Source organism: Rhinichthys klamathensis, unplaced genomic scaffold (assembly GCF_029890125.1).
Source record: "Rhinichthys klamathensis goyatoka isolate OS25496 unplaced genomic scaffold, OSU_Roscu_1.1 h1tg000127l_1, whole genome shotgun sequence".
Lineage (NCBI taxonomy): Eukaryota > Metazoa > Chordata > Actinopteri > Cypriniformes > Leuciscidae > Rhinichthys > Rhinichthys klamathensis.
In genome coordinates, this window is record NW_026606664.1 from 2,456,718 (window position 1) to 2,483,134 (window position 26,417).

Consider the following 26,417-nt stretch of genomic DNA (forward strand, 5'->3'; position numbering starts at 1 on the left):
AACTATGAACTTTGAATAAAAGCATCTGTTGAATGGGGTGTTACTTAAATGAAATTTTAGGAGGAACTTGTTTTTGTTTTCATCTCTCAGATCAGAAGTGAGCAATGAAAATGGTTTTGTGGCCTTACTGGTAGATTTATAATGTCTTGTTTCCTTTGGTTTCCTTTATACAGTTCTGTTTTACCAGGTTATGAGCAGTTGTTCGTCTTCAAGGTTTTACTTCAAGTATTTCGATTTTTGCCATTATACCATGTGATATCATCATTCACCCAAAGTAGCATATACATGTTAAGTCTTTGGTAAATTTAGTCTCATATAATGAATGTTAGTTTGAGGTGTCGGGTGACACCTCAAAGATTCTGTCGTCAAGTTCTTCATTTCAAGTCCATTTTGAGCTGGCTGTGATCACACCTACCCAAAGCATATGGAATATCAGGAGGTGTTATGCTAATTCATTAGCATTGGAGATGTTATGAGCTCTAACCCGTGTTTTAAAAGTTTGTTTTAAGTTCATTATGGCTTGATATAGAAGTGTCTGAACATAATTTCATAATAGAATATATAAGTGTAGTCTTGAGTAACTCGCTAACTCAAGGCTAGGCTAACTTTAGGCTAGTTTAAGGTAATGTTTGTACTGCTTTAGGTTAAAATAATATTCCCCTCAGCTCTGTTTAACACAATTTCCCTTCCACAAAATCAGTTTCTAAACCTTGATGTTTGTAACCACTTTTAACAGTTTATACATTTTGTGTGTCACATATGTAGCTTAGAGGATAGCACATATGCTCAGACACTGTCTCGAGTAGGCAGTTTAAATCTCAGTCATTTTCTCTCTTTTCTTCTGTACCTATAAATAAAAAGCACATTTTGCTGGTCTTTAATAGATGTGTGGTTGACCCTGGCTAGTGAAGTATAGCAGAAATCCTACTGCATGTTTGCACTTCAGCTTGAACTGAGGCCAAACCTAACATCAACGAACAAGGTCTAGGAAAAAGCTCTTTTATGGAGAACCATAATGTTGCCCAAACAGTCCATAACAGTTTCAGGAGCCCACATTGACAGCTGGATCCAGAAATAACAGGAACTATTGGTCATGAGGCTTGTTGGTGTGGATGTGCTATTTCAGAGGTGAAATGGGACATTGCAGCCTTTATGTTTTTACTAACTTTGAGCTTCCAACTTCAGAACAACGAATTGAGCTAAAACGGGAAGCTTTCAGGTGGAAAATCCAGCTTGTAATGAATATCTAGCTAGCCAAGTTAGCCAGCACTGGTAACTGGTAGAACATCGGACTAGCAACAAACCAGCTTACAGTTGGTTATGTCATCTTAGCTGGTCTACCAGTCCAGCCATCTGCACCAGATGGTGGACCAGCTGGAAACCTGCCGCCATGTTTCTAAACACAGTTACCAACTTAAAAGTATAGTTAGTTCACCAAATAATTATTATTTACTAACAATCTTCCAAGTTAGCTGGTAATCGTTGCAACTGTATCAATGAGTCAATATGTCAAGAACTGATTCAGATCAACTCTGAGTGGTTTCAAATGATTCACTGATCGAACTTGTTAACAATCACAAGCTACCGTATTTAGAGCAGATGTTAAGATTTTCCTTTCTAGTTAACTGGGCAGAAAGTCAAGAACTAATTCATTCTGATTTGTGAACGAATTGTTCCGATTTTGTGAACCATTTCAAATGATTAAAGATCTGACAAAAAAATATATAAAAGATTCTGTCAAAATAAAAGTTTGATGGCTTAACGTTTGAAAATACTTTTAGTATTGTAATTTTACAGTTGCAAGAGAAGATAAAAGTATTATTATTATTATTTTATTTTTATATTGCAATTTTTTAGTAATTATTGTATTTTTATTTAGGATAATATTGCTGTTTTATTTTATTGCCATTTATATAACTTTATTTTATAGCCATATTGAGATATAATCATACACATACTTTTTTGCCAAATTGTGCAGCACTACAAACAAGCACAGCAATTTTTTAATCACATTTGAAGTCACAGAATAATTGCGATTACTGTCGTGCAGCCCTAATATTATGCTTTTATGTCTTTTTTGATGTTTAAAACCTCCAGACTAATTCTTTGTAAAGGCATTGAATAGAGTAACCAGCACATTTCTCAAAATTTCTCCTTTTCTGTTCTACAAACAAAAGAAACTCATACAGGTTTGGAACGACATGAGGCTGAGTAAATGGGGACAGAATTAACATTTTTGGGTTGACTTTTCCTCGAAGCTGTTTTTAGCTGGATTTTCCAGCATGTCCGTCATCTTGGATTTGCTGTTGCTTTCTCACTGCATGGCTATGAGCTGCTCTGTCTAGCGGCCAATGCCCTATTTAGAGCAGCATGTGTCTGTTGATGCCACATGCATATGCAAACTCTGAGAAAGCTTGTTGACCTTGATTGGGATGCCATGGAAACCGATGGACTGAATGGGAGCGTGTGCAGACGCGTCTGGGACGACCGTGGGGTGAGAAGCACAGCTCAAGGAATCCAGCCGTCATCTTCACATGGTGTATTTTCATCAAATCATCTTTGTCCACAAACATCCCAGTCGCCGTTGACAGCTGCTGCTGATGCTCGAGGGGCAGCGATGGAATATAAATGGAGGCTGAATAATGAAGCCGGCTGATGATGTCTGCGTTTTAGCGGGTGACCTGTTGACCCTTGAAGTCTGGTTATAATTTCAGATGAATATGTCTCAAATAATCATAGGCACACAAATCTGGTTTTAAATCACGACTGTCTGAATTTTCATCTCGCAATCAATAAAATGTAATCCTATAATTGAGATAGTGTCGTCAATACCCGGTTAATCACTGTTCTTTTTCTTTCCTAGACACGATATCGAAAAAGGCTTTCATCACAGAGGTACATTCCTTTACCACATATCAAGAATATCTACTATTAGACTGCAAGGAAAACTGTTCATATAGGGATTTCAGGTTGGTGGTATCTCATATTGTTGCTCTTTTTACACCAGATGCCTTCATCGTCAGGCCAGCCGGCTCATGGGAAGAAGATCGGTCACAGAGGAGTGGATGCTTCAGGAGAAACCACATATAAGAAGGTGCATTGCTCCGAATCAATTTCAACAACTTTTTCTAGATTCGATACTGGTTCCATTTTGATTATTTTAGTTACTTCTTGGGATGCACAATATATTGGTACCAAATCAGCCGATATTATTTATTTTAAACGTTCAGTTTTTTATTTAATATATATATATATATATTTTATATTGGTCAAAAATTTATTTTTAATTGTACATGCTCATTTCCTCTCTTTTTACATTTAGATTGTTTGCCGTTATCTAACGCTAACCTAAAAACTTTTTCTAGATTCGATATTAATTCCATTCAGATTCAGTTTTATATCGGTTGATATTGTATATTTAATTGTACATGCTTATTTTCTCTCTTGTTACATTTAGATAACCTTTGCCATCATCTTAAATTAATCTATAAAAACACTAATAATTTAATAACAGTGAAATGTAATATTTAGTAAATCTCAAAATAAATATCCCTTTTTCATACTGTATATTTAAAAAATTTAATGCCTAAATTTACTTTAACATTTAAAGGGATACTCCACTTTTTTTGGAAATAGGCTCATTTTACAACTCCCCCAGAGTTAAACTGTTGAGTTTTACCATTTTTGAAAATAGTTCCGTTGTGTTGACGGAAGGTAGCCTATTTTCAGGCGCTGCGTCATATCATTACGCCAGCTGCTCTCATGGTACGGCAGTGAAGTTTCTTGATTATTACGCAGGAATGAGAGTATAGTTCCTAGCCATATCAGCCTAGAAAATCGCAACTTTACATTTTCCGTCGGTCTTAGTGCACAATGTAACTACAGAAAAGTCAAGTTTTAAATAGGAAAAATATCGAAACTCTTTGGTCATTTTTTTTTTAGAAATGCTAATGGTCTTGTCCACTTCAATGATGTATGCTAAGCTATGCTAAAAGTGGTACCGCCAGAACCGGAGATCGGCTGAATGGATTCAAAAACGGTAAAACTCAACAGTTTAACTCTGGGGGAGTTATAAAATGAGCCTATTTCCCAAAAAAGTGGAGTATCCCTTTAAACCAATTGATTTTAGGTTAATTTTTTTTTTTAGTTTTTTTTTTTTAGACAAAATAGTGTTTATTTTTAAAATTTACAATTTACCATTTAATACATACAAATTATTGTATGGTATATATAATAATAATTATAATAATAATAACAATAAAATTATCGGTTTATCTGTATCGACCAGATTTGTAATATTGCTTATAAGCTCGATCCGCAGAAATGTGGCACTAGACGATATCAGAACAAAAAAAACGTATCAATCTCTGGGTTAATATTTAAGAAAATGTATCTCAAGTCATTTATATATGGGGGTTTTTTTTCAGACCACATCTTCAGCACTCAAGGGAGCCATTCAGCTTGGGATTGGCTACACGGTTGGCAACTTGAGTTCCAAGCCTGAGCGGGACGTCCTGATGCAGGATTTCTATGTGGTGGAGAGCATCTTCTTCCCCAGGTGAGCTATCCGTCTGAGGTTGAGGTTGGATGTATAATTTCACATGCAATAAATGTTCTTCTCCTTGTTCTTCCAGTGAAGGGAGCAACCTGACACCAGCCCATCATTTCCCAGACTTCCGCTTCAAAACCTACGCTCCCGTGGCCTTCCGTTACTTCAGAGAGCTCTTCGGGATACGGCCGGATGACTATTTGGTGAGAAATATAAGCTAAAGGCTAGTTTTTATAATAATTCAGGACCACTGAAGAATCGCTCAACCTGATTTTTTATATATTTGTGTTGGCCTTTAGTATTCGCTTTGTAACGAACCACTGATTGAGCTGTCCAATCCGGGAGCCAGTGGTTCAGTCTTCTATGTCACCAAGGACGATGAGTTCATCATCAAAACAGTTATGCACAAGGAGGCGGAGTTTTTGCAGAAGCTTCTTCCTGGATATTACATGGTGAGTTGCTGTACTTTGACTGATGCATTTTAAATTGGGTTTTTAATCTCCAATCCCGATATCTAGATTAACAGGGTGTATACACTCACCGGCCACTTTATTAGGTACCCCATGCTCGTAACGGGTTGGACCCCCTTTTGCCTTCAGAACTGCCTCAATTCTTCGTGGCATAGATTCAACAAGGTGCTGGAAGCATTCCTCAGGGAGTTTGGTCCATATTGACATGATGGCATCACACAGTTGCCGCAGATTTGTCGGCTGCACATCCATGATGCGAATCTCCCGTTCCACCACATCCCAAAGATGCTCTTTTGGGTTGAGATCTGGTGACTGTGGAGGCCATTTTAGTACAGTGAACTCATTGTCATGTTCAAGAAACCAATTTGAAATGATTAGAGCTTTGTGACATGGTGGAAGTAGCCATCAGAGGATGGGTACATGGTGGCCATAAAGGGATGGACATGGTCAGAAACAATGCTCAGGTAGGCCGTGGCATTTAAACGATGCCCAATTGGCACTAAGGGGCCTAAAGTGTGCCAGGAAAACATCCCCCACACCATTACACCACCACCACCAGCCTGCACAGTGGTAACAAGGCATGATGGTTCCATGTTCTCATTCTGTTTACGCCAAATTCTGACTCTAACATCTGAATGTCTCAACAGAAATCGAGACTCATCAGACCAGGCAACATTTTTCCAGTCTTCAACTGTTCAATTTTGGTGAGCTCTTGCAAATTGTAGCCTCTTTTTCCTATTTGTAGTGGAGATGAGTGGTACCCGGTGGAGTCTTCTGCTGTTGTAGCCCATCCGCCTCAAGGTTGTGCGTGTTGTGGCTTCACAAATGCTTTGCTGCATACCTCGGTTGTAACGAGTGGTTATTTCAGTCACTGTTGCCCTTCTATCAGCTCGAACCAGTCTGGCCATTCTCCTCTGACCTCTGGCATCAACAAGGCATTTCCGCCCACAGAACTGCCGCTCACTGGATGTTTTTTCTTTTTCGGACCATTCTCTGTAAACCCTAGAGATGGTTGTGCGTGAAAATCCCAGTAGATTAGCAGTTTCTGAAATACTCAGACCAGCCCTTCTGGCACCAACAATCATGCCACGTTCAAAGTCACTCAAATCAACTTTCTTCCCCATACTGATGCTCGGTTTGAACTGCAGGAGATTGTCTTGACCATGTCTACATGCCTAAATGCACTGAGTTGCCGCCATGTGATTGGCTGCTTAGAAATTAAGTGTTAACGAGCAGTTGGACAGGTGTACCTAATAAAGTGGCCGGTGAGTGTATATTATCCAATACATTAATACTGCATTATATAATAGAGTTTATTGACAGCAAATTATATGTAGCCTACATAAAATTAGTCAAATACTTATTTTACACAATATTTAATTTATTTTGGAACTGGCACAGTGGTGAGCTAATATTTATGTCCAAATATTAACCGATTATCTGCCTGTCAAATATTTATTGGTGTATCACTAATGCAGCCTGTTACTTTTTAAGAAACTACATATCGGTAGGATATCGGTTAATTACGATTTTGGAATTTATTCAAATTTATCGGGCAAAGCGGGTGTGCATATTTATGGGGTGTGATAAAGTGTTTAGTGTTTTATTTTTAGTTAATTCTGACAATAAATTATCAGTTGCCCAGAACAAAAATTATTATCAGCCAGAATTTTAATAGTGCTGTGCATCTTTATTTAAAACTAATGGTTAACTAATGTGTATTTTCAATGTCCTATGCCGATATCTATAGAGCAGGACAATAAATACCGCATGATATAATAGTTTAATGATAGCAAACTAGATGTAGCCTATATAAAATTACTGAAGTAATTATTTGACACAATTTGAAATACATTTTAGAACTGAAACAATTGTGAGCTAGTATTTATTGCCATATATCGGCCAATTATCTGCATGGCCAGTATTTTTTGTAGACCTACTATTTACATTTTTGAGCTACAATAATTTCACAGTAAATACAGAGGTGATGATGTTATTTTTTGGTATGTTGTTACTTTTTGAGAAACAATATATCTGTACCATATCGATTATTGACCGATTTTTTTTAAATTATTGAGAAAAAAGTTTTTCTCACAAATGTTTACATTTTATTTTTAATTAATTTTGACAATAAATTATTATTATTGGCCATTACATGAAAATAGTTATTGGCTCATCAGTATCAGACAGAATTGCATTATCATTTCATGCTTTTTTTAAATTACGGTAATGGTTGACCGATATTGGTTTTCAATGTCCAATAAAATATCTAGAGTAGAGTGGCTGATGGTTAATATAATACTGATAATTATGATACAGTACATTATATAATACAATATATTGACAGAAAATGACATGTAGCCTTTATAAAATGACTTTACATTATTTTATATTATGGAACTATTATCAGCCTGTGCAATATATAGGTGCATGAATCATGGAGATCTAGTTTTTCAGCTACAATATAAGCTAGGCTAAAATACACAGCGTATGTTGTTATTCAGTACTTTTCGAGAAAGATGCTTTCCAGCCTATTATCACATGCTGTCACAAATCAACCACCTGGTTAAACAACAACACTGCTGATTACCCAACAAGCTATTTTGAACTAATTTCTCCCCTGAGGCGATTTGTCTGCTATTTTCCTGAATAATAGAATAAATGACACAATTAGCATTTAAACTGTGCTTGTTCCAGCTTTATGTCTCCATTGGACCAATCCAATTCACAATATAAGTACAAAAGGGTTTGGTTTCCAAGAGAACATGGGTTTTTCTTTCAGTAGATGATGCCTAAATGGGTTCTCAGTGTCAGCAGAGTCTGACCAGTGACTGGCTTGGCTTGTTCCATCCATTCAGCTGGAGCTAATGAGCCCATGAATAGTGGCGGATCAGTTGTTGTTCAGCAACAATGCTGACCTTGGCCAGTTTGCCTACAGAAACCTGTCTTTAGCTCTTTTCCTCTTTCTGTTTCTCCTCTTTGATCATATCTTGTAGGACAGATCACCTTTGGGAAGGTGATGGTTGTTCCACAAAGCTCCTCTAGGTTGGATATCTGCTTCATTGCTTTGCCTTTGTGTGGTGCTTTTTAAGAGGATATAAAGTCCAATTTAATTGGAATCAGGTGGTTTTACAACGCTCTGGAACATTAGCTGGCAAACTGAATGCCATTGACTTGAAGAAGCGTTTTTTTGTGTGTGTGGTTGAAATGGTGTGTTTTGAATCTGGAATGTGGGAAAACAAATAATGATTACTTCAAGCTAATGCATAAATGCTGTTATTGAACTAGTATTAAGATTTAGAAGTGGTCATCAGCAAAAGTGTGGTTTGCATGTGATTTTAAGGAATAGTATCAAAAAACAAAAAATTCTTCTATCATTTATTCATCATGCCGGTTTAAATCCGTGTGACTTTCTTTCTTCCGTGGAACACAAAAGAAGCTGCTCTTTTCCATACGGTGACTGTGAACTTGGCTCAAAGGCTCGAAAAATGTAAAAAAGCTATATACAAGTATCATACAAGTACTTATTTTTGTGTGGGGAAAAGGCTGAAAAGGTGAGATTCTTTTCTGTTCTTCCGTGAAACACAAAGAAGAGGTTTTGAAGAGTATTCACGCTGCTCTTTTCCATATGTGACAGTGAAACTGGATGCCATTAAGGTTAAAATATGACAAAATAGCTAAATAAAAGTACCTTGTGTAAGGAAAAGGCAGACGAGTTGTTGTTTGTTGAATATCTCATTTGAATTTCCTTATATTTCAACGCATTTTGGCGCACAACATTTTAGTATCGGGTTAATAAATGATGACAGAATTGTAACTATTCCTTTCAAGATTAAATTAATCAATTACACAATGCATGTAACCAACAAATACTAATACAAACGTTTTTCCACAGATGTGTAGCACTGCATGGACGACCTTGCATTTGAATAATCGTTTACTCTGATTGGGCATTTGATTTTTCAAATGTTTGTTTCCTGCAGAACTTGAATCAGAATCCTCGCACCTTATTGCCCAAGTTCTTCGGGTTGTACTGCGTACAATCGGGCGGCAAGAACATTCGAATGGTGGTGATGAACAACGTTTTGCCCAGGGTGGTGCGCATGCACCTCAAATACGACCTGAAGGGATCCACCTACAAGCGACGGGCCTCTAAGAAAGAGCGGGAAAAGGCGAAGCCCACTTTCAAAGACCTCGATTTCATGCAGGACGTTCAAGACGGTCTCCTGCTTGATACAGACACGCACAGCGCCCTGGTCAAGACGTTGCAGAGGGACTGTTTGGTACGTTTTGTACAGTGTGCTGGTGTCTAGAGAGAATGTGTGAATGGGAGCTAAATTGATGTGTTTTTGATGTTTAGGTCTTGGAAAGCTTTAAGATTATGGATTACAGTTTGCTGCTGGGAGTACACAACATCGATCAGGCGGAGAAAGAGCAGCAGATAGAGGGATCTCAGGGCAACAGTGATGAAAAGAGGCCGCTGGCACAGAAGGCGCTCTACTCCACTGCCATGGAGTCCATACAGGGAGCGTCGGCCTGTGGAGAGGAGATCGACACTGACGACACGTGAGCGGCCCAAATATATTAAGGATATTTAAAAAGAGATGTGACCCCTTTTTTAGATGCATTAAAATGACAAACTATGACAAAATTCTAGCTGATACCAATAGCCTGGTAATTATTTTCATGTTATTGCCTATAATCAGTACATTGAATTCTATACTATTTTGATACTATTTTTTAAAGATTAATTTTACAGTATTTTAAAAAACAAACATTTCTGGATAAAATCAAGTCCTGTCCTGTTAAATATCATGGTTCATCTGGAATAGCATTTATTATGGAAGGTAATGGATTGCAAACAACAAATTCATGTTAACTAACCAAAAAATTCAACTTTTAAAAGCGAACAGACATTTTTGTTTTGTCTTTTGTTTTGTTGTTTTTTGTTTTGTGTGTTGACTAATTTTATTTGTTTTTAAAAAAAAGTCTTTATCAGTCATTTTTTCCTTTTTTGTTCCCAAAAGTATAGCTACTCATTTCTATTTTTATTTTGCCAAAATAAATTAAAAATATGGGGGTTCTTTTACCTTCATAGAATTTGTATAAAATCGGGCTAAAATCTAGTCCTGTCTGTTAGATATCCTGTTTCATCTGGAAATGTGTCACATTATGGAAGTAAATGGATTGCAATAAACATATTCATGTTGACTAAAGGGGCGGTCACTACACATTCTGTTTCATTGACTTTGCATTTCGCTGCATTTCAAGTTTGGTGAACTCTGACCTGCACATTTTTTTTGTGTTTTTTTGTTGCCATTTTTGTCTTTTTAGCCATTTTTCTTCTGAAAGCAGTTTTTTAAGATTTTGGCAACTTCAGGAAACACTTTTCAGTACTATTGCAAATTTGTTCCCAAATGTATAGTTAAGCGTTTCATTTCAGTTTATCAAGGTTTAGACTTTTGAGTGTTTTAGGCCATAAAAACTTTCATATCCATATTTCTCATGTTTTTTCCCTGCCAGAATGGGCGGCATTCCTGCAGTCAATGGAAGAGGAGAGCGGCTGTTACTGTACATCGGAATAATCGACATCTTGCAGTCTTACAGGTGCTTGCGTCAACCTCTCCGACTCATGTCACTTACGATTTACATCACGAGGCGTGTGATTCATCGCTTGCCAGTATGATTTAAAAGCACCATGGAGTGATTTTTTTTTCTTTTTTTCTGTTTAGGTTAATAAAGAAATTGGAGCATACGTGGAAGGCTCTAGTCCACGATGGGGTGAGGATTTACTTGCATTTCAATGGCTGTTATCTAGAAAAGACCTTTTGAAATATATCAACACCACTGTTCCATGCAAGTCGCTCCATCTCTTGTCGCTCTGGATGAAAAGCTTTGGCCAAGTTAACATCCAGCTGTGTTTTGAAGACTCTGTGGTCTTTGACCTTCACTATAATTCTTCCTACTTCCTACATTTTCATGTTAATAAAGCAGGGTCTGCTGCGGTACGTTAGCACAAATGGAGTTTAGTGAGAATTATGGGGTTTTGGAGGAAATGCTTGTAAAATGTGCACTAATTTGGGACCATTTTTTTTTAGAGGATGTGCTAATTGGGCTATTGCTGGATATGAGACGCACATGCACATACCACACACACGCACACATTAATTTTCTCCTCAGCTCAGCTGTGAATAGAGGAGATTTCTCCAACCCTGCCTGTGACGCGTCAGTCTACGCCATACTGTGAATGGCTCGAGATTCATTTGCATGCTAATTAAGATATTTATAGAATTAGAGCTGGTATATCTTGATCACGTCAGCTCGAAGTGTTGACTGGTGTCTCCATGAATAATGTACGTTTCACTGGAAACCTTAAGTTTGACTTAAAGCCTGCGTGAAAATTATTAGTATTGCACAGAACTGTAATTTTCCATTTGGTCAAGTGGAATAAGAATGAACTGTAGCTATTCAGATGGTTTACTTATTCGCTGTCTCTTTCACTCTTCAGGACACAGTGTCTGTTCACAGGCCATCTTTCTATGCAGACAGGTTCTTCAGGTTCATGAGCACTACTGTATTCAGAAAGACTTCATGTGAGTTGAATTTATATTACTGAATCACATAGATTCATTTCATGGTCTGCATGAAGATTTAATGATAAAGTAATAGGGATGCACCAATTTGAAAATTCTGACCGATACCGATAAGACGATAAATATTTATTTTAATGACCGCTAAGTCCACCACAATTCGCCTTTGGCTAAGCCACACCCTAGAATGTAGATTGACCAATCACAGCGCAGCCAAGAATGAGCTCCCACAGAGGTCTGACACTTTTTCACAGCGCTCCATTGACTCGGCTATTTTTGGTCTCGGCAGGCTATTACCATCGTAGTTTTATCAAAAATATGGTTAAACGTTGTGCCTGGGGCATTTGTAACACAGATACGCGTTTCCCAGAGAGGTTGGAGGGGAGTGTGCGTTTTTTTCCCTTCCCAAAACCGAAGTCAAATCCTGACAAGTGTCGTCTAGCACACACTGCTAATAAATACAACGTTATACTCGCGTAGTCCGTTTGCTTTGTAATAACGATTATAGAAGTGAATAGAGACCTACCCAGCTTTGCATGAACAGTGTTGCTCCTTGATATTGTTAGTCCCAGCCTCCGTCTCGATTAGTAGGATATGCAGTGGTTCATTTTATGACTGTGACTGGTATGCTTTTGCCTCTATTTGGATGCCTTGTTGTTCCTTGCGTTTCACCTGTATGTCGTGAATATAGCCTTCGAACGTATATTGCAGCCCCTTTTGCCTAGTTCTATCGGACACTTTATTTGCTGCTTTATAAAAGTTTGATAAAATTTCAGCAGGAAGAGCTGTCACACCATAAGCCATGTTGATACCAGAGCCCAGATGAAGTTTGTTTGTCGGACGTAGCAACAGTAACTAAGGGGGCGGGGCTTAGCCAAAGGCGAATTGGGCTATATAAAGGAAAAATAAACACTGCTACAAATTAATTTAGACATCACAGAATTGTAGTGTGTAGTATGAAAAAGGATATTTATTTTGCGATTTCCTATAGATAACATATAATCGTGTTATTATTTTATTAAATAATCTTTTATTTAAATAATGTTTTTAAAAGATTAACTTAAAATGACAGCAAAGGTAATCTAAATGTAAAAAAAGAGGAAATTATCATGCAAAATTAAATATTCTGTACCAATACATTTTTTAAAAATCTGTCATATCGGCCGATAAGGTACGTTGCATTCCCAAAAAGATACTTTCAAATTTACATCTAAAATGTATGTGCTAAATTAAATGTAAAAAAAAAACAAGATGTTTATTATCAATATAATGTACAAAAATAAAAAGATTTTTATTTTTAGATAATAATGAAAGTAAAAGTCTTAACCGTAACCCTGCTAATGAAGCTTCACCTACTTTTATTATGATAATCAAAGATATTGAAACTATTTTAACTGTTTCTTTCAGCGTTAAAATCCTCTCCGTCAAAAAGGGGTCGTGGGGGTCTAGCCGTGGGCAAATACGGCGGGCCCGGAGCGGCCTGGTCGGCCAGCCAGCTGCCCTTCGTGAGAGACGAAAACATCTACGACTTGAGAGGAGCCCGTAGCTTCCCCACACTGGACGATGATGGTAAACAATATACGAAATACATTCTTCATCCTCAACTAGTGGACTTAATGGTTACAGTCACATGTTTAAACTCTGCCTGGTTTCAGGTCGGACGGATGTGCTTCCCTGCACCCCTCCCTCATTCGAGGAGGCCACCACAGCCTCCATCGCCACCACGCTGTCCTCCACCACCTCTCTGTCCATCCCAGAACGCTCCCCCTCGGACACCTCCGAACAACCGCGCTACAGGTACGAGTAGGACCCTGTCTGTCGCTCTGTAATGTTCCAGCACCATGGCCGTAGCAGGTACAATTAACTCTCTGTTCTCTTCCGTACAGGAGACACACCCAGTCCAGTCACGAAGAAACGTAAGTAAAACGGAGACTGGTCTGCAATATGGGTCCGTGTATCATCCGATCATTTGATTTCCAATTTGAAATGAAATAAGCAGAAATGAGAAAATGGCACCTTTATTCGTTTTTTCGTTTTTTTTTTTCCTCGAAAAACCGAGATTTCGCATTGATTTTTAGTTTTTTAGTTCACAGGCAAAAAACGAATACATGACTTTAAAATTCGTTTTCCACGTGTGGGCGGTCATGAGACGCCCCCTTCCGCTGATTGGTCAAGTAAATCTGAGCATGTGACGTCATCAGTCATCGCTCAGGTCTGTTCAACAAAATAATAGTCCTCAACGGTAATCTACCCATTAAGGATGTAATTTGTCTTTTTGAAAACCCAAATAAATCTTTAGAATCTACTGGTAAATATTGTTTTCAATAAAATAATAGTGAACGGTTGACCACAAACTGAGCCTTCGTTTTAAAGGGCAATTTCCAAATATCTTTTATTTATTTGTTATAATATGGGTATTTTGGGTCACCCGTTTTATTAATAGTATATTTGGTAATAAAAAGTTGTTGTTTTTTATTGTATTTTCGTTAAAAATATAGGCCTATCATAACAACTTATAAAGATCAAAATCTACAGAAGACATTAACAAATAACACTGGTGTTGTCATAAGTTAATCAGTTGGAAAATGTCCTCACCGGCATAACCCTATAGGCCTACTTAAAGGGATAGTTCACTTTGAAATACATTTTTGGTATGTTTTAGCTTACCTCAAGGGCATCCAAGATGTAGGTGTCTTTGTTTCCGCAGTAGTTTCAATTTTGATATTTTTAGGTCAAACCGTTCTTGTCTGTCAGTCATATAATGCAGGTCTATGGTCACCACCTCAAAGAGCATGCACAGAGAAGTCCAAATTAAACATGATTTAATGACTCGTAAATGTAAGTACACATTGATGGCCTAAGACACGAAACGAGCAGTTTGTGTGAGAAAACAAACAGTATTTATATCGTTTTTACCTCTTGTAACCACAGCCACGTCCAAGTGATCTGAGGGCGCAGGCGCTTCGGTCTTTTCCGGCAAGCGCCGGAAAGCGCCGGAAGTGATCTCTCGCGCGTGTACGTCACTCATTGTTTACACAGAACAGAGATTGTAGGTAAGGCTAATTAAAATGGTACTATTTTGCGCTTATCCGGGATGTTTAAACCGTCGTAAAAAAAAAAAAAAAATTGTATGAGTGACGTACACGCGCGAGAGATCACTTCCGGCGCTTGCCGGAAAAGACCGAAGCGCCCGCGCCCTCAGATCACTTGGACGTGGCTGTGTTTACAAGAGGTAAAAACGATATAAATACTGTTCGTTTTCTCACACAAACTGCTTGTTTCGTGTCTTAGGCCATCAATGTGTACTTACATTTACGAGTCATTAAATCATGTTTAATTTAGACTTCTCTGTGCATGCTCTTTGAGGTGGTGACCATAGACCTGCATTATATGACTGACAGACAAGAACGGTTTGACCTAAAAACATGTTGACAGACCCAAAAATACTACTTTTTAGAACTGAACAAAGACGTGTTTTGTTTTGTTTTGCTCTGTTTGTCTTGTTTTGTTTTGTTTTCTTGCTTTGTATTTATCTTGGGTCCGTGCACCATTGTACCGTGTTCATTCGTTTTTCGTTTTTTCCACAAAAAAAAAAAAAGAGAATTCAGCTAGATTTTTATATTTTTATGTTCAGGGATAGAAAATGGATACCGTATTTTCCGCACTATAAGGCGCACTTAAAAGCCTTTAATTTTCTCAAAAAAGACAGTGCGCCTTATAATCCGGAGCGCCTTATATATGGATGGTGAACACACGTTCACCAAGACGGGGAGACAGCGCCGGGCGACTTACGCCACTATCTGCCAATGGATCGTGGATGCCTGGGCTGATATATCAGTCTCAACTGTGATCCGAGCTTTCACGAAGGCAGGAATAATCTCTTTATTCAGCCAGCTCACATACCCGTATTTACTTCCTGTTTTCGGTCGAAGTCCACAGTAGTTGATTGTCGAGTTCGCACGCGCGCGATCAAACCTCCTCCGTGTGTTCAACATCTGATTCGGATGAACTATCCATTTGAGCTGATATTCTCAGAACACCACACAGCACCGTCATCGGCTGACAGTCTGAGTCTCCACGGTTGCTTAGTTACCAATGATCGCGCGCGCGCACTGGACAATCGCCTACTGTGGACTTCGACCGAAAATGGGAAGAAAATACGGGTATGTGAGCTGGCTGAATAAACATCATTTTTATTCATATCTTTCACATTTACTGGAGTCAGATTCACCGTGTTCACTCACATGGCTGTGCACTTGTAATGACACATTAAGGTTGTTAAGAGGCTAAAAGCAGGTTTAAAACTTTTCCCGTTTAAGTCAACAGGGTGCAAATTTATAAAAGAGGATAACACGTGTAGGCAACACCGGTTTTTGTCGTTGTTATCTGTACTGACAGCACTCCAAATTTACAAAAAAGTGAGCTCAATGTTAAAATTGACCGGAGTTTTCCTTTAACGTTTGAACAACGTTACCATGGGAGTGAACGGAGTTGTCAGAAAGCTTAATAAAGTTTGACTTTATCTGACTGTTTTGTTGACATTTGTTGACATTCCCTTTAGCACATCTAGTGGATGCATAACGCAAACCCAGTCAAACGTTTGACTGCAGTATCTTATGCGCCTTATAATCCGGTGCGCCCTATATATGAAAAATGTTCTAAAATAGGTTATTCATTGAAGGTGCGCCTTATAATCCGGTGCGCCGTATAGTGCGGAAAATACGGTAAATGACTTGAATATTCGATTTCCACGTGTGGGCGGGCATGAAACGCCCCTTTCTGCTGATTGGTCAACCAAAGATCAACCCGTGCCACTTCAGTTCTTCCACAAATATATATATATACGATCGCTTTGTGCAATGAACAGACCAAAATTATTCCGAAAGTTTATGTTTCATAACACTTGTTATAAAATACATACTACATAAAATACAATGTTTATTGCCCTCTTGGGCTTGATCTTCTTCTTAATGGAAGGATTTGCTCTTAGTGATGTTGTTGGTGTGGTTTGGCTGAGCCCTCTGCTGGTGTTGTTGTAGAATGCAGGATGAGGACCAGCAGACCATCACAGTGGAGGTGGAAGTGGAGGGGCGATACGACAGCGAGCTCACCCTCGTGGCTCCCCAGGTATCGCCGGAGAACAGGTACGCACTAAAAACTGAGAAACTACCTCCACAGTCATGAGCACTTATTATATATTTACTTTTGAACACCAGATATTGTTGAACATGTTGGGGAAAAAAAGATCTTATTGAAGTGTAATGGAATTAAGGGCGATGATTTAAATGCAAATGCACTGTGTCGATGAATCGAGCAGTGTGGATGTGAGATCAAGGGTATCATGGGAATGAGGAATTAGACGTGCTTCATTCAGCTGAGCTCACCTGCTGAAGCTTCTCATAGTAATGGCAAAACTACACCATGGAAACTCCCACAGAGGAACATAACCAAACAGGAAGCGCTTAATCACCCAAACCCAAACGTTTTTGTGCTTGCCAGGCACATAACGAGGGCTTGGAACCAGAGGGGCGTAAGTGGCATTTTGGGCGAAAATGAGTTCTATATATCAAATTAAAGGTCTTGATGAGCTCTATCTAGTTGTGCCAAAAAGACCTATCTGAGATCAAACTGTATTGAATAAAGCAACAAAACAATACAGACCTAACACAAAAGTGTGAGTAATGTTTGGAGCCAGAAGGGCGTAAGTCCACTTACGCCCTTCTGGCTCTGAAAAATACATGTAGGACCCATATTTTTGTTCAGAGCCAGAAGGGCGTAAGTGTAGTTGGTGCCCTAAAACTGCATTCAAAATGGCTGACACAACTGCAGACATGGAACTGTCTGAGGCAGAAACGATTTTGATGAATATTATGAAACAAACTGATGAATCCTACACTCACCTAAAGGATTATTAGGAACACCTGTTCAATTTCTCATTAATGCAATTATCTAATCAACCAATTACATGGCAGTTGCTTCAATGCATTTAGGGGTGTGGTCCTGGTCAAGACAATCTCCTGAACTCCAAACTGAATGTCAGAATGGGAAAGAAAGGTGATTTAAGCAATTTTGAGCGTGGCATGGTTGTTGGTGCCAGACGGGCCGGTCTGAGTATTTCACAATCTGCTCAGTAACTGGGATTTTCACGCACAACCATTTCTAGGGTTTACAAAGAATGGTGTGAAAAGGGAAAAAGCATCCAGTATGCGGCAGTCCTGTGGGCGAAAATGCCTTGTTGATGCTAGAGGTCAGAGGAGAATGGGCCGACTGATTCAAGCTGATAGAAGAGCAACTTTGACTGAAATAACCACTTGTTACAACCGAGGTATGCAGCAAAGCATTTGTGAAGCCACAACACGCACAACCTTGAGGCGGATGGGCTAGCAGAAGACCCCACCGGGTACCACTCATCTCCACTACAAATAGGAAAAAGAGGCTACAATTTGCAAGAGCTCACCAAAATTGGACAGTTGAAGACTGGAAAAATGTTGCCTGGTCTGATGAGTCTCGATTTCTGTTGAGACATTCAGATTGTAGAGTCAGAATTTGGCGTAAACAGAATGAGAACATGGATCCATCATGCCTTGTTACCACTGTGCAGGCTGGTGGTGGTGGTGTAATGGTGTGGGGGATGTTTTCTTGGCACACTTTAGGCCCCTTAGTGCCAATTGGGCATCGTTTAAATGTCACGGCCTACCTGAGCATTGTTTCTGACCATGTCCATCCCTTTATGGCCACCATGTACCCATCCTCTGATGGCTACTTCCAGCAGGATAATGCACCATGTCACAAAGCTCGAATCATTTCAAATTAGTTTCTTGAACATGACAATGAGTTCACTGTACTAAAATGGCCCCCACAGTCACCAGATCTCCAATAGAGCATCTTTGGGATGTGGTGGAACGGGAGCTTCGTGCCCTGGATGTGCATCCCACAAATCTCCATCAACTGCAAGATGCTATCCTATCAATATGGGCCAACATTTCTAAAGAATGCTTTCAGCACCATGTTGAATCAATGCCACGTAGAATTAAGGCAGTTCTGAAGGCGAAAGGGGGTCAAATACAGTATTAGGATGGTGTTCCTAATAATCCTTTAGGTGAGTGTATATTGAAGAAGTTGAAGATGAGTCAGAGTTGTTTGAATGCATTTTCTCACAAGAGTGATGACAGTAAGACATAATCATGCCTTGAGAGCCTTACCTTGTTAGCCTAGCCTAGCATGGCTAACGTTAATCCCATTGGTTTGGTCTGATCTGGCTAACTGTGCCTGTGTTCTGACAGAGAATATTCTTTTGAACTTTCTCATAATCTACTTTACCCTAGCCTTGAACTAATAGATTCAGGGCACTCATGTAGGATATTATATTAATAAATATTAATGTGTTAATCATTAAAGGACACAGCCACATGAGGTGAGGAAGAGAGATCAACTTGAGGGACACATGGAGACAGATGGAGGAAGTGAGTTCTGACTTGCATAGAAAATCAGTTAGAACATTACCTTATCTAATCCTTACCCCGAATTATTAGTATCAGGGCATTCATGTAGGATATTAATACATTTTAATTATATAATTTAGGGACACAGCATGAGATGAGGGAGAGAGATGAGGGACACATGTAGACAGCAGAAGATGGGGAAAGAGAGACAGGCAGGGACACAGATCATGCAATTGATGAGGGACACATGGAGACAGAAGAAGATCGAGGGACTGAGACAGTAGACATTGAGCCTGTTTAGGAGGGAGGAAGAGGATGCCAACACACCACAAAAAGGAAGAAAAAGACAGAGAGATGTTGAAAATTGGAAAAGAAACCAACGTAAAAGGTTAAGAAATTCTGGCCAAGGCTACATTAATTCACATGGCATTCATGTTCCAGGAAGGAAGGTGAGGGAAAAGAACTAAAAAGCAAAAAGAACACGAGAGAACTGTCAATTGAATAGAGTATTGAAAAAAAAAGAATTGTAATGAAATCAATTGAACAACTCATGAATTGCCAATCAGAAGTGTGTTTAGCAAGTTCAGTGACTTTAATTACAGTCTGTAGTGTTCAGCAGATGCCCAGAATGGAAAGGTGAAAAAAAATATATAAAAAAATAATAATGAATGAGTTAAATGAAAAATAATTACTTGTTCAAGTGTGATTCAAGTGTTAATTATTCAATCAATTCCCCTTTTGATCAATTATTTTCTGCATTGTTTAGCAGATACGCCCAATATGTCCATAGAAGACTTGGAAATGTTTGGTGCCAAAAAGGCGTATCTGACGTTTTTGACATATTTTTTTATTTTAAAATGTTTTAGAACATGTTCATTGTGTTAATATGCCATACATTTTTTACTTAAATACTCATTCATGTAAGTATGCCTGTGGTTGCAATGTTTGTGGTTTAAGGTTAATGATACAGGTGATTGAAGTGTGGTCAAAATTTTGTTTTGTCTCTCCTGTAAAGTTGGTCAAAAGCCACTTACGCCCCTCTGGCTCCAAGCCCTCGATAATATGTATATATTAATGTTTTATCTATCATTGCAAATCAATATGCCTTTGAACCCATTGAAGAAATTTTGAAGAAAGTTCATGCTGCACTCTTCCATACAAAGTTGCATTAATTAAAACTTGTAAAAAATTATTTTCAGTAATTGAAATAAGGCTGAATTGAAATAAAATGCAAATATTAGATGAAAAACTTAAAAAACTATAAAAGTTTTGCTTTGATAACTAACAAATAAATAAGTTAACTAAAACTGAAATAAAAATAAATTAAAGCTATATAGAAATATTTTTTACATCAAAAACTTAATAAAAATGGCAAAAGCACATAACTAAAATTAAAATGAAAACTAAAACTATTTTTAAAAAGCCAATTCAGCATATTAATAAATAATATAATAGTATATTATAAGTGATACTTGAATAACACTGCATACAACAAAAACATCTCTAAATTGTTATTTTTTTCCCTTTTCCACATGTAGTGAAGCTCCAGAGACGTTTCTAGAAGCCTCGTCCTCCTCCGTCCCAGCGAGCCCCAGGATAGTCGTGGAATCTGACAGCGCCAGTCAGGCCTCAGGCTGTACGAGCCGTGCCTCTGTGGACGAGGATGATGATGTGCCAATTACAGACATTTATTTTGTAAGCCCTTCACTCATCTGAACTAAAAATATGTATTGTTTTTATGTAGAAAAAGAAATGCATCAGAGCAGAGCTAGAACCACCTGATGACCTAATGTCAAATCATAAAAAACATAACCAGATTTGTCCGCACTGCCAAAAAAATACATTTTTGTCTTGCGTACAAATAAAAGTATCTAAACATTCTTAAAACACAATAAATTTACTTAAAAAGCAAAACAGCTATTGCATTAAGATTATACGAGACTATATGAGAATAAATCTTGATTTAAAGGGAGATTTTTTTGTTACGCAGTCAAATATTTTTCTTATATCTAATATTAAGCATAAATCTAACAATATTTACTGAGGCTTATAGTTAAAAATAAGAAAAAAATGACCAAAGATGTAACTTTAAAATTCATGATATATTCTATGACTAAGAGTTTTATTATTATTATTTTTATTTATTTATTTTTGATTAATTGAAGGATGTATATATATTTTTTACTCGAATGCCAGGAAAAAAATTATGATGATTGCCTGTGTTATATTTCATTTTTAAAAGAAAAAATAAGAAACTATATGTTCCATAAAGAAAAATGGAGCATATTTTAGAACCAATCAAATTTTTTGCATTATTTGTATGACAATTAAGAACATTTCCCCCGATTTTAACAATACTATTAAATGTCACGCAAAAAAAACAAGAATGTATTTTTTAATTGTATGTATGTGTAAATTATGATACTATTTTATGTATTTTTTGTTTTTATTTAATTTGTTATTTATTAAAGGAGAACTCCGGTCAATTTTAACATTGAGCTCATTTTTTTGTACATTTGGAGTGCTGTCAGTACAGACAAAAACGACAAAAATCGATGTTGCCTACAACGTGTTATCCTCTTTTTAAAATTCGCACCCTGTTGACTTCAATGGGGCAAGTTCTAAACCTGCTTTTAGCCTCTTAACATCCTTGATTTGTCATTACAAGTGCACAGCCATGTGAGTGGTGTTATTAAGAGTGACCACGGTCAATCTGACTGCAGTAGATGTGCAAGATATGAATAAAAACGATGTTAATTCAGCCAGCTCACATACCTGTATTTACTTCCTGTTTTCGTTCGAAGTCCACAGCAGTCGATTGTCGAGTTCGCGCGCGCGATCATTAGTTATTAGTTACCAATGATCGCGCACGCGAACTCGACAATCGACTGCTGTGGACTTCGAACGAAAACAGGAAGTCAACAGGGTGCGAATTTTAAAAAGAGGATAACACGGTGTAGGCAACACCGATTTTTGTCGTTTTTATCTGTACTGACAGCACTCCAAATGTACAAAAAAATGAGCTCAATGTTAAAATTGACCGGAGTTCTCCTTTAAGAAAAATCATGTGTTCAGACCTTAGAAAACATCTACATGCATTATGATATTGACAATGAGAACGAGGTTTGTTTTTTTAAATGAGAATTTAATTGTCATGGAAATAATGCCATAATAATACAAAAAAAAAAAAAAAAAAATTCTTTCTAATATTTTCTTCAAGTAAAAATATATTCATTTAGGGGTTAAACATGACTGTGACGTGTTCTTGATAGACTTTGTGAGATTCTCCCAAGTAGTAAACAGTGCTAATGTGACCATTGTTGAATTAATGGTGACTAAAGGAAACGTCTCCAATACGGGACAGAAGACAGAATCTCACAGAGGGTCTCTGTTGGCACGTGGGTGGCTGGGTGGGTATTTGTGTCCGGAGGTGTTAGGAGCTCCTTTGGCTCTTTATTTTTATCTTCAGTTTCTGTATGACTATATAAGACCCATTTAAATGAGGTTTGAGTCCTTTTGTTTATTTCTGAATGCTGACGATATCATTATATTAGGGGTGGAACGGTACACAGAAGTTACGGTTCGGTTCATACCTCGGTTCAGACGTCACGGTTCGGTATGATTTCGGTACAATGGAGTGAAAAGCAAAACAAAAATGCAGAAGGCATTTTTATAAATGTCTTAAGCCTTGTATTTTTTAAATAAGTTTTATTAATAAAGGCATAGAACCAGTTTATTTGTAGTGCACTGACAATAGTTTTATATAATTAGTTTATTAATTAAATTATTAAAAAGATGAAAAGACCTTGAGATATGTTTGGTAATTGTACCTGAATGAATTTAAAATTAATTTGCTATTTCAGATCAATATATTTGTTTTCCTTCATTTTAGTTAACCCTAACTTTATTCTCATCTGAATTATAAATAGTTGATTTCCGTATAAAATAATACTACCATTCAAAACTTTTGTTAACAGTTGTAGGTTACAGTTCGACAAGAGTTTAGAGTCTGACAAAAGCACAATGTAGTGTTTTATTGCGAGTGTACACAAATATAAGTAACAATTTGCAGTTTTAATGATGTCCTGTATAAAAAAAATGACGGAGTATGTTTTTATATGGTATGTATGAAAACGTATGTATGTATGTATGTATGTATGTATGTATGTATGTGGGCGGCAGTGGCTCAGTGGTTCATGTGGGTTGTCTACAAACCGGAAGGTTGGTGGTTCAATCCTCGGTTCCACCTGACCAAGTGTCGAGGTGTCCATGAGCAAGACACCTAACCCCAGCTGCTCCCGACGAGCTGGATGGCGCCTTGCATGGCTGCCGTCGCCCGTCGGTGTATGAATGAGAGAGTGAATGGGTGAATGTGAGGCAAATTGTAAAGCGCTTTGGTGGCCATTGGGTCTGTGAAAGCGCTATATAAATGCAGTCCATTTACCATTTATGTTTCCTCTGTTCGATCACGCAGAAGAGATCATCTCTCTCGCACGCGCGCGCACACACACACACACACACACTGTTCGATCGTGCGATTCGCGCCCGCGCCTCTCTCTCTCGCACACGCGCGCGCGCACACACACACACACACACACACACACATACTGTTAATCGCGCCTCTCTCTCTCTCGCACACACACACACACACGCACACACGCACTCCAGCATTGCAATCTTGATCGCAGCCTGTTCATTGCTGCGTTCACAGTCACACCAAAAGCGAATAAAGCGAAATTTATCGCTATTTAAGAGGTTTTTATTGTACCGTGTATTCTCCGTGCAAATTCGTGCACCGAACCGTGACGCCCGTACCGTTTCGGTTCGATACGAATACATGTACCGCTCCACCCCTACATTATATGTGTGGTAACTTTGAAGAACACTCATACAATAGACATGAATGACAAAATAAACGGACGTGCCAATGAATCCACAGAGATGTTTCTGGGAACAGCCAAGAAAACTGAGAAATGGCATTTGTTCGACACATTGAGGCCCTTCGGATGCCTAATAAACTCAGTTGAATGCTGAAAAGAGGCCTAGAGACACGCAAGCGCCATCTATTGAATTATTCATCCATTAACACCCTGCACCAGCTGCTCCGTCGCTCTTCCTCTTATTAATGGAGCTGTCAATTTTTTCATTTATCGACTGCTAAACTGCACTCCATCTCCTTGGCATTTTCATTACCATCCTGCCATCTTTCTTTATGTGTCTGCTGTCTCTGTCCATCTCTCTTTCTCTGCCTCTTGTAAGTTCTCTGATGGCAGCGTCTGTGTTTGTCAGCCCATCACACACAGAAAAAGGCACAATGTAAGTTTTAGAGGAAACTAGTTTTAGAGGTAGTTTTAGAATTAATTGACTCAAGATAGCCTTTGATGTTCATAGTTTTTTAGACTATTTTAGCTTTTTTCCACCCTTTGACTATTAAACACTATTAAATTAAACAGGCAGTTCCCTTTCGTAGTCACTCCGAGTTACGTCGGATGACGGAGAATGGGGGTTTCGCCAGAAAGCCTATCATCTTCGAGTATTAAAAAACGAGCCTATGGCAATGAAATGCCATGGGTCTGTGGAATTTGCATAATGTATCTCCGCCCCACCGCGTGGGTATTTAAGGAGAGACACCTGCAACAGCAGATCATGTTTTCGCTTCGGAGCCAAGAGCATCTCTTCACTCCACAAGCCAAATCCTGAGTTTCTAATCAGTGACTTCATCTCTTCGAGACGAGCGAACTCTCCGGTGTTGGTGTTACGGCGGTATCCAGCGAGCTTCACATTGCCTGCGATCTGAGCAGTGGTCTGCCAGTCTGTGTGTTCTCCCTGGTCGCTTCAACATCCGCAGAGTTTTTCCTCTCACTAAAGAGCTGCACGCGGCACGTCTTTTTAAAGACGCGTCTTTCTAAAGACGATCTGCCCGTGTATTTCTGAGTGTGGTGTTCTGAAAAATTCAGCTGATGGGCGCGAGCGCTGTTTTGAGTGTTTGGGCTTTGATCGCGCTCAGACAGCGCTCGTGGATGTGTCACGTTCTCTCACTGGGAACGTGACCATCGCAATGTAACGGTCGAGACTCGATGAGCTCAATAGAGTGAGAGTCCCCTCATCCACACCCCGATCTATTTTTCTCCACGTGAGATAATACTTCGGCTGGTGGCCAGGGTGACCTAAGACGGCAGGTTTGGAACTAAACCGACGAAAATTCCTCGGTCCACACCCCGTCTTTCACATTGCAACCCGCGTGGTCCCGGGTGAGTTCGCCGGCCCGCCCACGGGCCCGCTGTGTCATTCGGTCCCCCGGCTGATGAAATCATGTATATCACCGCATCACAAGGTGAGCTGGAGTCCTCTAGAGATGATAGCTCGTCTGTGCTGCCGTCCTCGGATGTGCTAGCATAACGAGTTTGATCCAGAGTGCACAGCTATGCTTTCCCGGGCTGCCGCGAGTATCGGGCTTGTGTGGAACCTTCTGCCATGTCCCGAGCACTTAAGGCTGATGATTGGTTTTTGGGGGTGCCGAACCCAAATCCTTTCTACCCGGACGTGCATGAAGAGATCATGAGATCGTGGAAGTCTCCTTTGACTTTTCGCGACTGCTCAGTGGCCTCTTCCGCCTTCTCTGCCCTTGTAGAGGCCGCGGCCTAGGGTACACTGGGGTTCCCCCTGTGGAGTGTTCTGTGGCAACACTTATGTGTCCCCACAGTGCCTCCACCTGGTGTGGCGACCCTAAGCACCCCTCCAATGCCTGAAGGTTCTTGTCTACTCCGGTGGCGGGGACCTATAGAGCTGCGGGGCAGGCTGCCACCTCACTGCGTGTTATTGCCATCCTTCTGGGTGTTCAATGACATGCACGAGGGTAGGGCTGATTCAGGGCTCATCCTTGAGCTGCCTGCCGTCACCGACCTTGCTCTACGAGCGACGTAGGTGACCGCACGCTCCCTGAGTCAGGTGATGTCCACATAGGTGGTCAGACATCTCTGGCTAACCTGGTTGATGTGCGCGAGGCTGAGTGAATACGTTTCCTCAACTCCCCCATATCCCAGGCTGGCCTCTTCGGCGGCGCGGTCGAGGACTCTGCCCAAAAGTTCTCGGCCGCCCAGAAGTGGACTGTGGCTATTTTGTCTGACCCCGCGGCTCTGCTGCCTCCAGCCGCCGGCTCAGACGCCTCAGTCCGCTTGCCGCCGAATGCGCCCTCCTGCGACTTCCGCCCCCTCCCGCCCGGCCCCCAGCAGCACCGGGCCGCGCCGTGGAGGTGGTCGCAGGAAGGCGCCCCTGCCCGTACCAGCCCCGCTAACGCCAGGCTTGCGGCACTCCCGTTATGGGTAGCTCAGATGTGGGTTGCAGTTCTTCAGGGAGTGGTTGCAGG

At 39.5% G+C, this 26,417-nt stretch overlaps 1 protein-coding gene across 8 annotated transcripts in view; it reads left to right on the plus strand.

The window, feature by feature from the left end:
- Positions 1 to 26,417, plus strand: part of pip5k1ca (phosphatidylinositol-4-phosphate 5-kinase, type I, gamma a) — a 40,471-nt gene that overhangs the window by 7,171 nt on the left and 6,883 nt on the right. For 4 of the 8 annotated variants that reach the window (XM_056256486.1, XM_056256491.1, XM_056256492.1 and 1 more), the window contains exons 2-16: positions 2,864 to 2,895; positions 3,008 to 3,094; positions 4,428 to 4,558; positions 4,635 to 4,752; positions 4,849 to 5,001; positions 9,003 to 9,302; positions 9,380 to 9,585; positions 10,543 to 10,626; positions 10,752 to 10,800; positions 11,528 to 11,612; positions 13,017 to 13,177; positions 13,258 to 13,406; positions 13,496 to 13,525; positions 16,649 to 16,753; positions 20,590 to 20,746. In XM_056256486.1, coding sequence (XP_056112461.1) covers positions 2,864 to 2,895; positions 3,008 to 3,094; positions 4,428 to 4,558; positions 4,635 to 4,752; positions 4,849 to 5,001; positions 9,003 to 9,302; positions 9,380 to 9,585; positions 10,543 to 10,626; positions 10,752 to 10,800; positions 11,528 to 11,612; positions 13,017 to 13,177; positions 13,258 to 13,406; positions 13,496 to 13,525; positions 16,649 to 16,753; positions 20,590 to 20,746 — 1,847 coding nt within the window. Of the gene's footprint in view, positions 1 to 2,863; positions 2,896 to 3,007; positions 3,095 to 4,427; positions 4,559 to 4,634; positions 4,753 to 4,848; positions 5,002 to 9,002; positions 9,303 to 9,379; positions 9,586 to 10,542; positions 10,627 to 10,751; positions 10,801 to 11,527; positions 11,613 to 13,016; positions 13,179 to 13,257; positions 13,407 to 13,495; positions 13,526 to 16,648; positions 16,754 to 20,589; positions 20,747 to 24,310; positions 24,368 to 26,417 lie in introns of all 8 variants that reach the window. The other 4 variants (XM_056256487.1, XM_056256494.1, XM_056256490.1 and 1 more) reach the window with 3 other exon arrangements.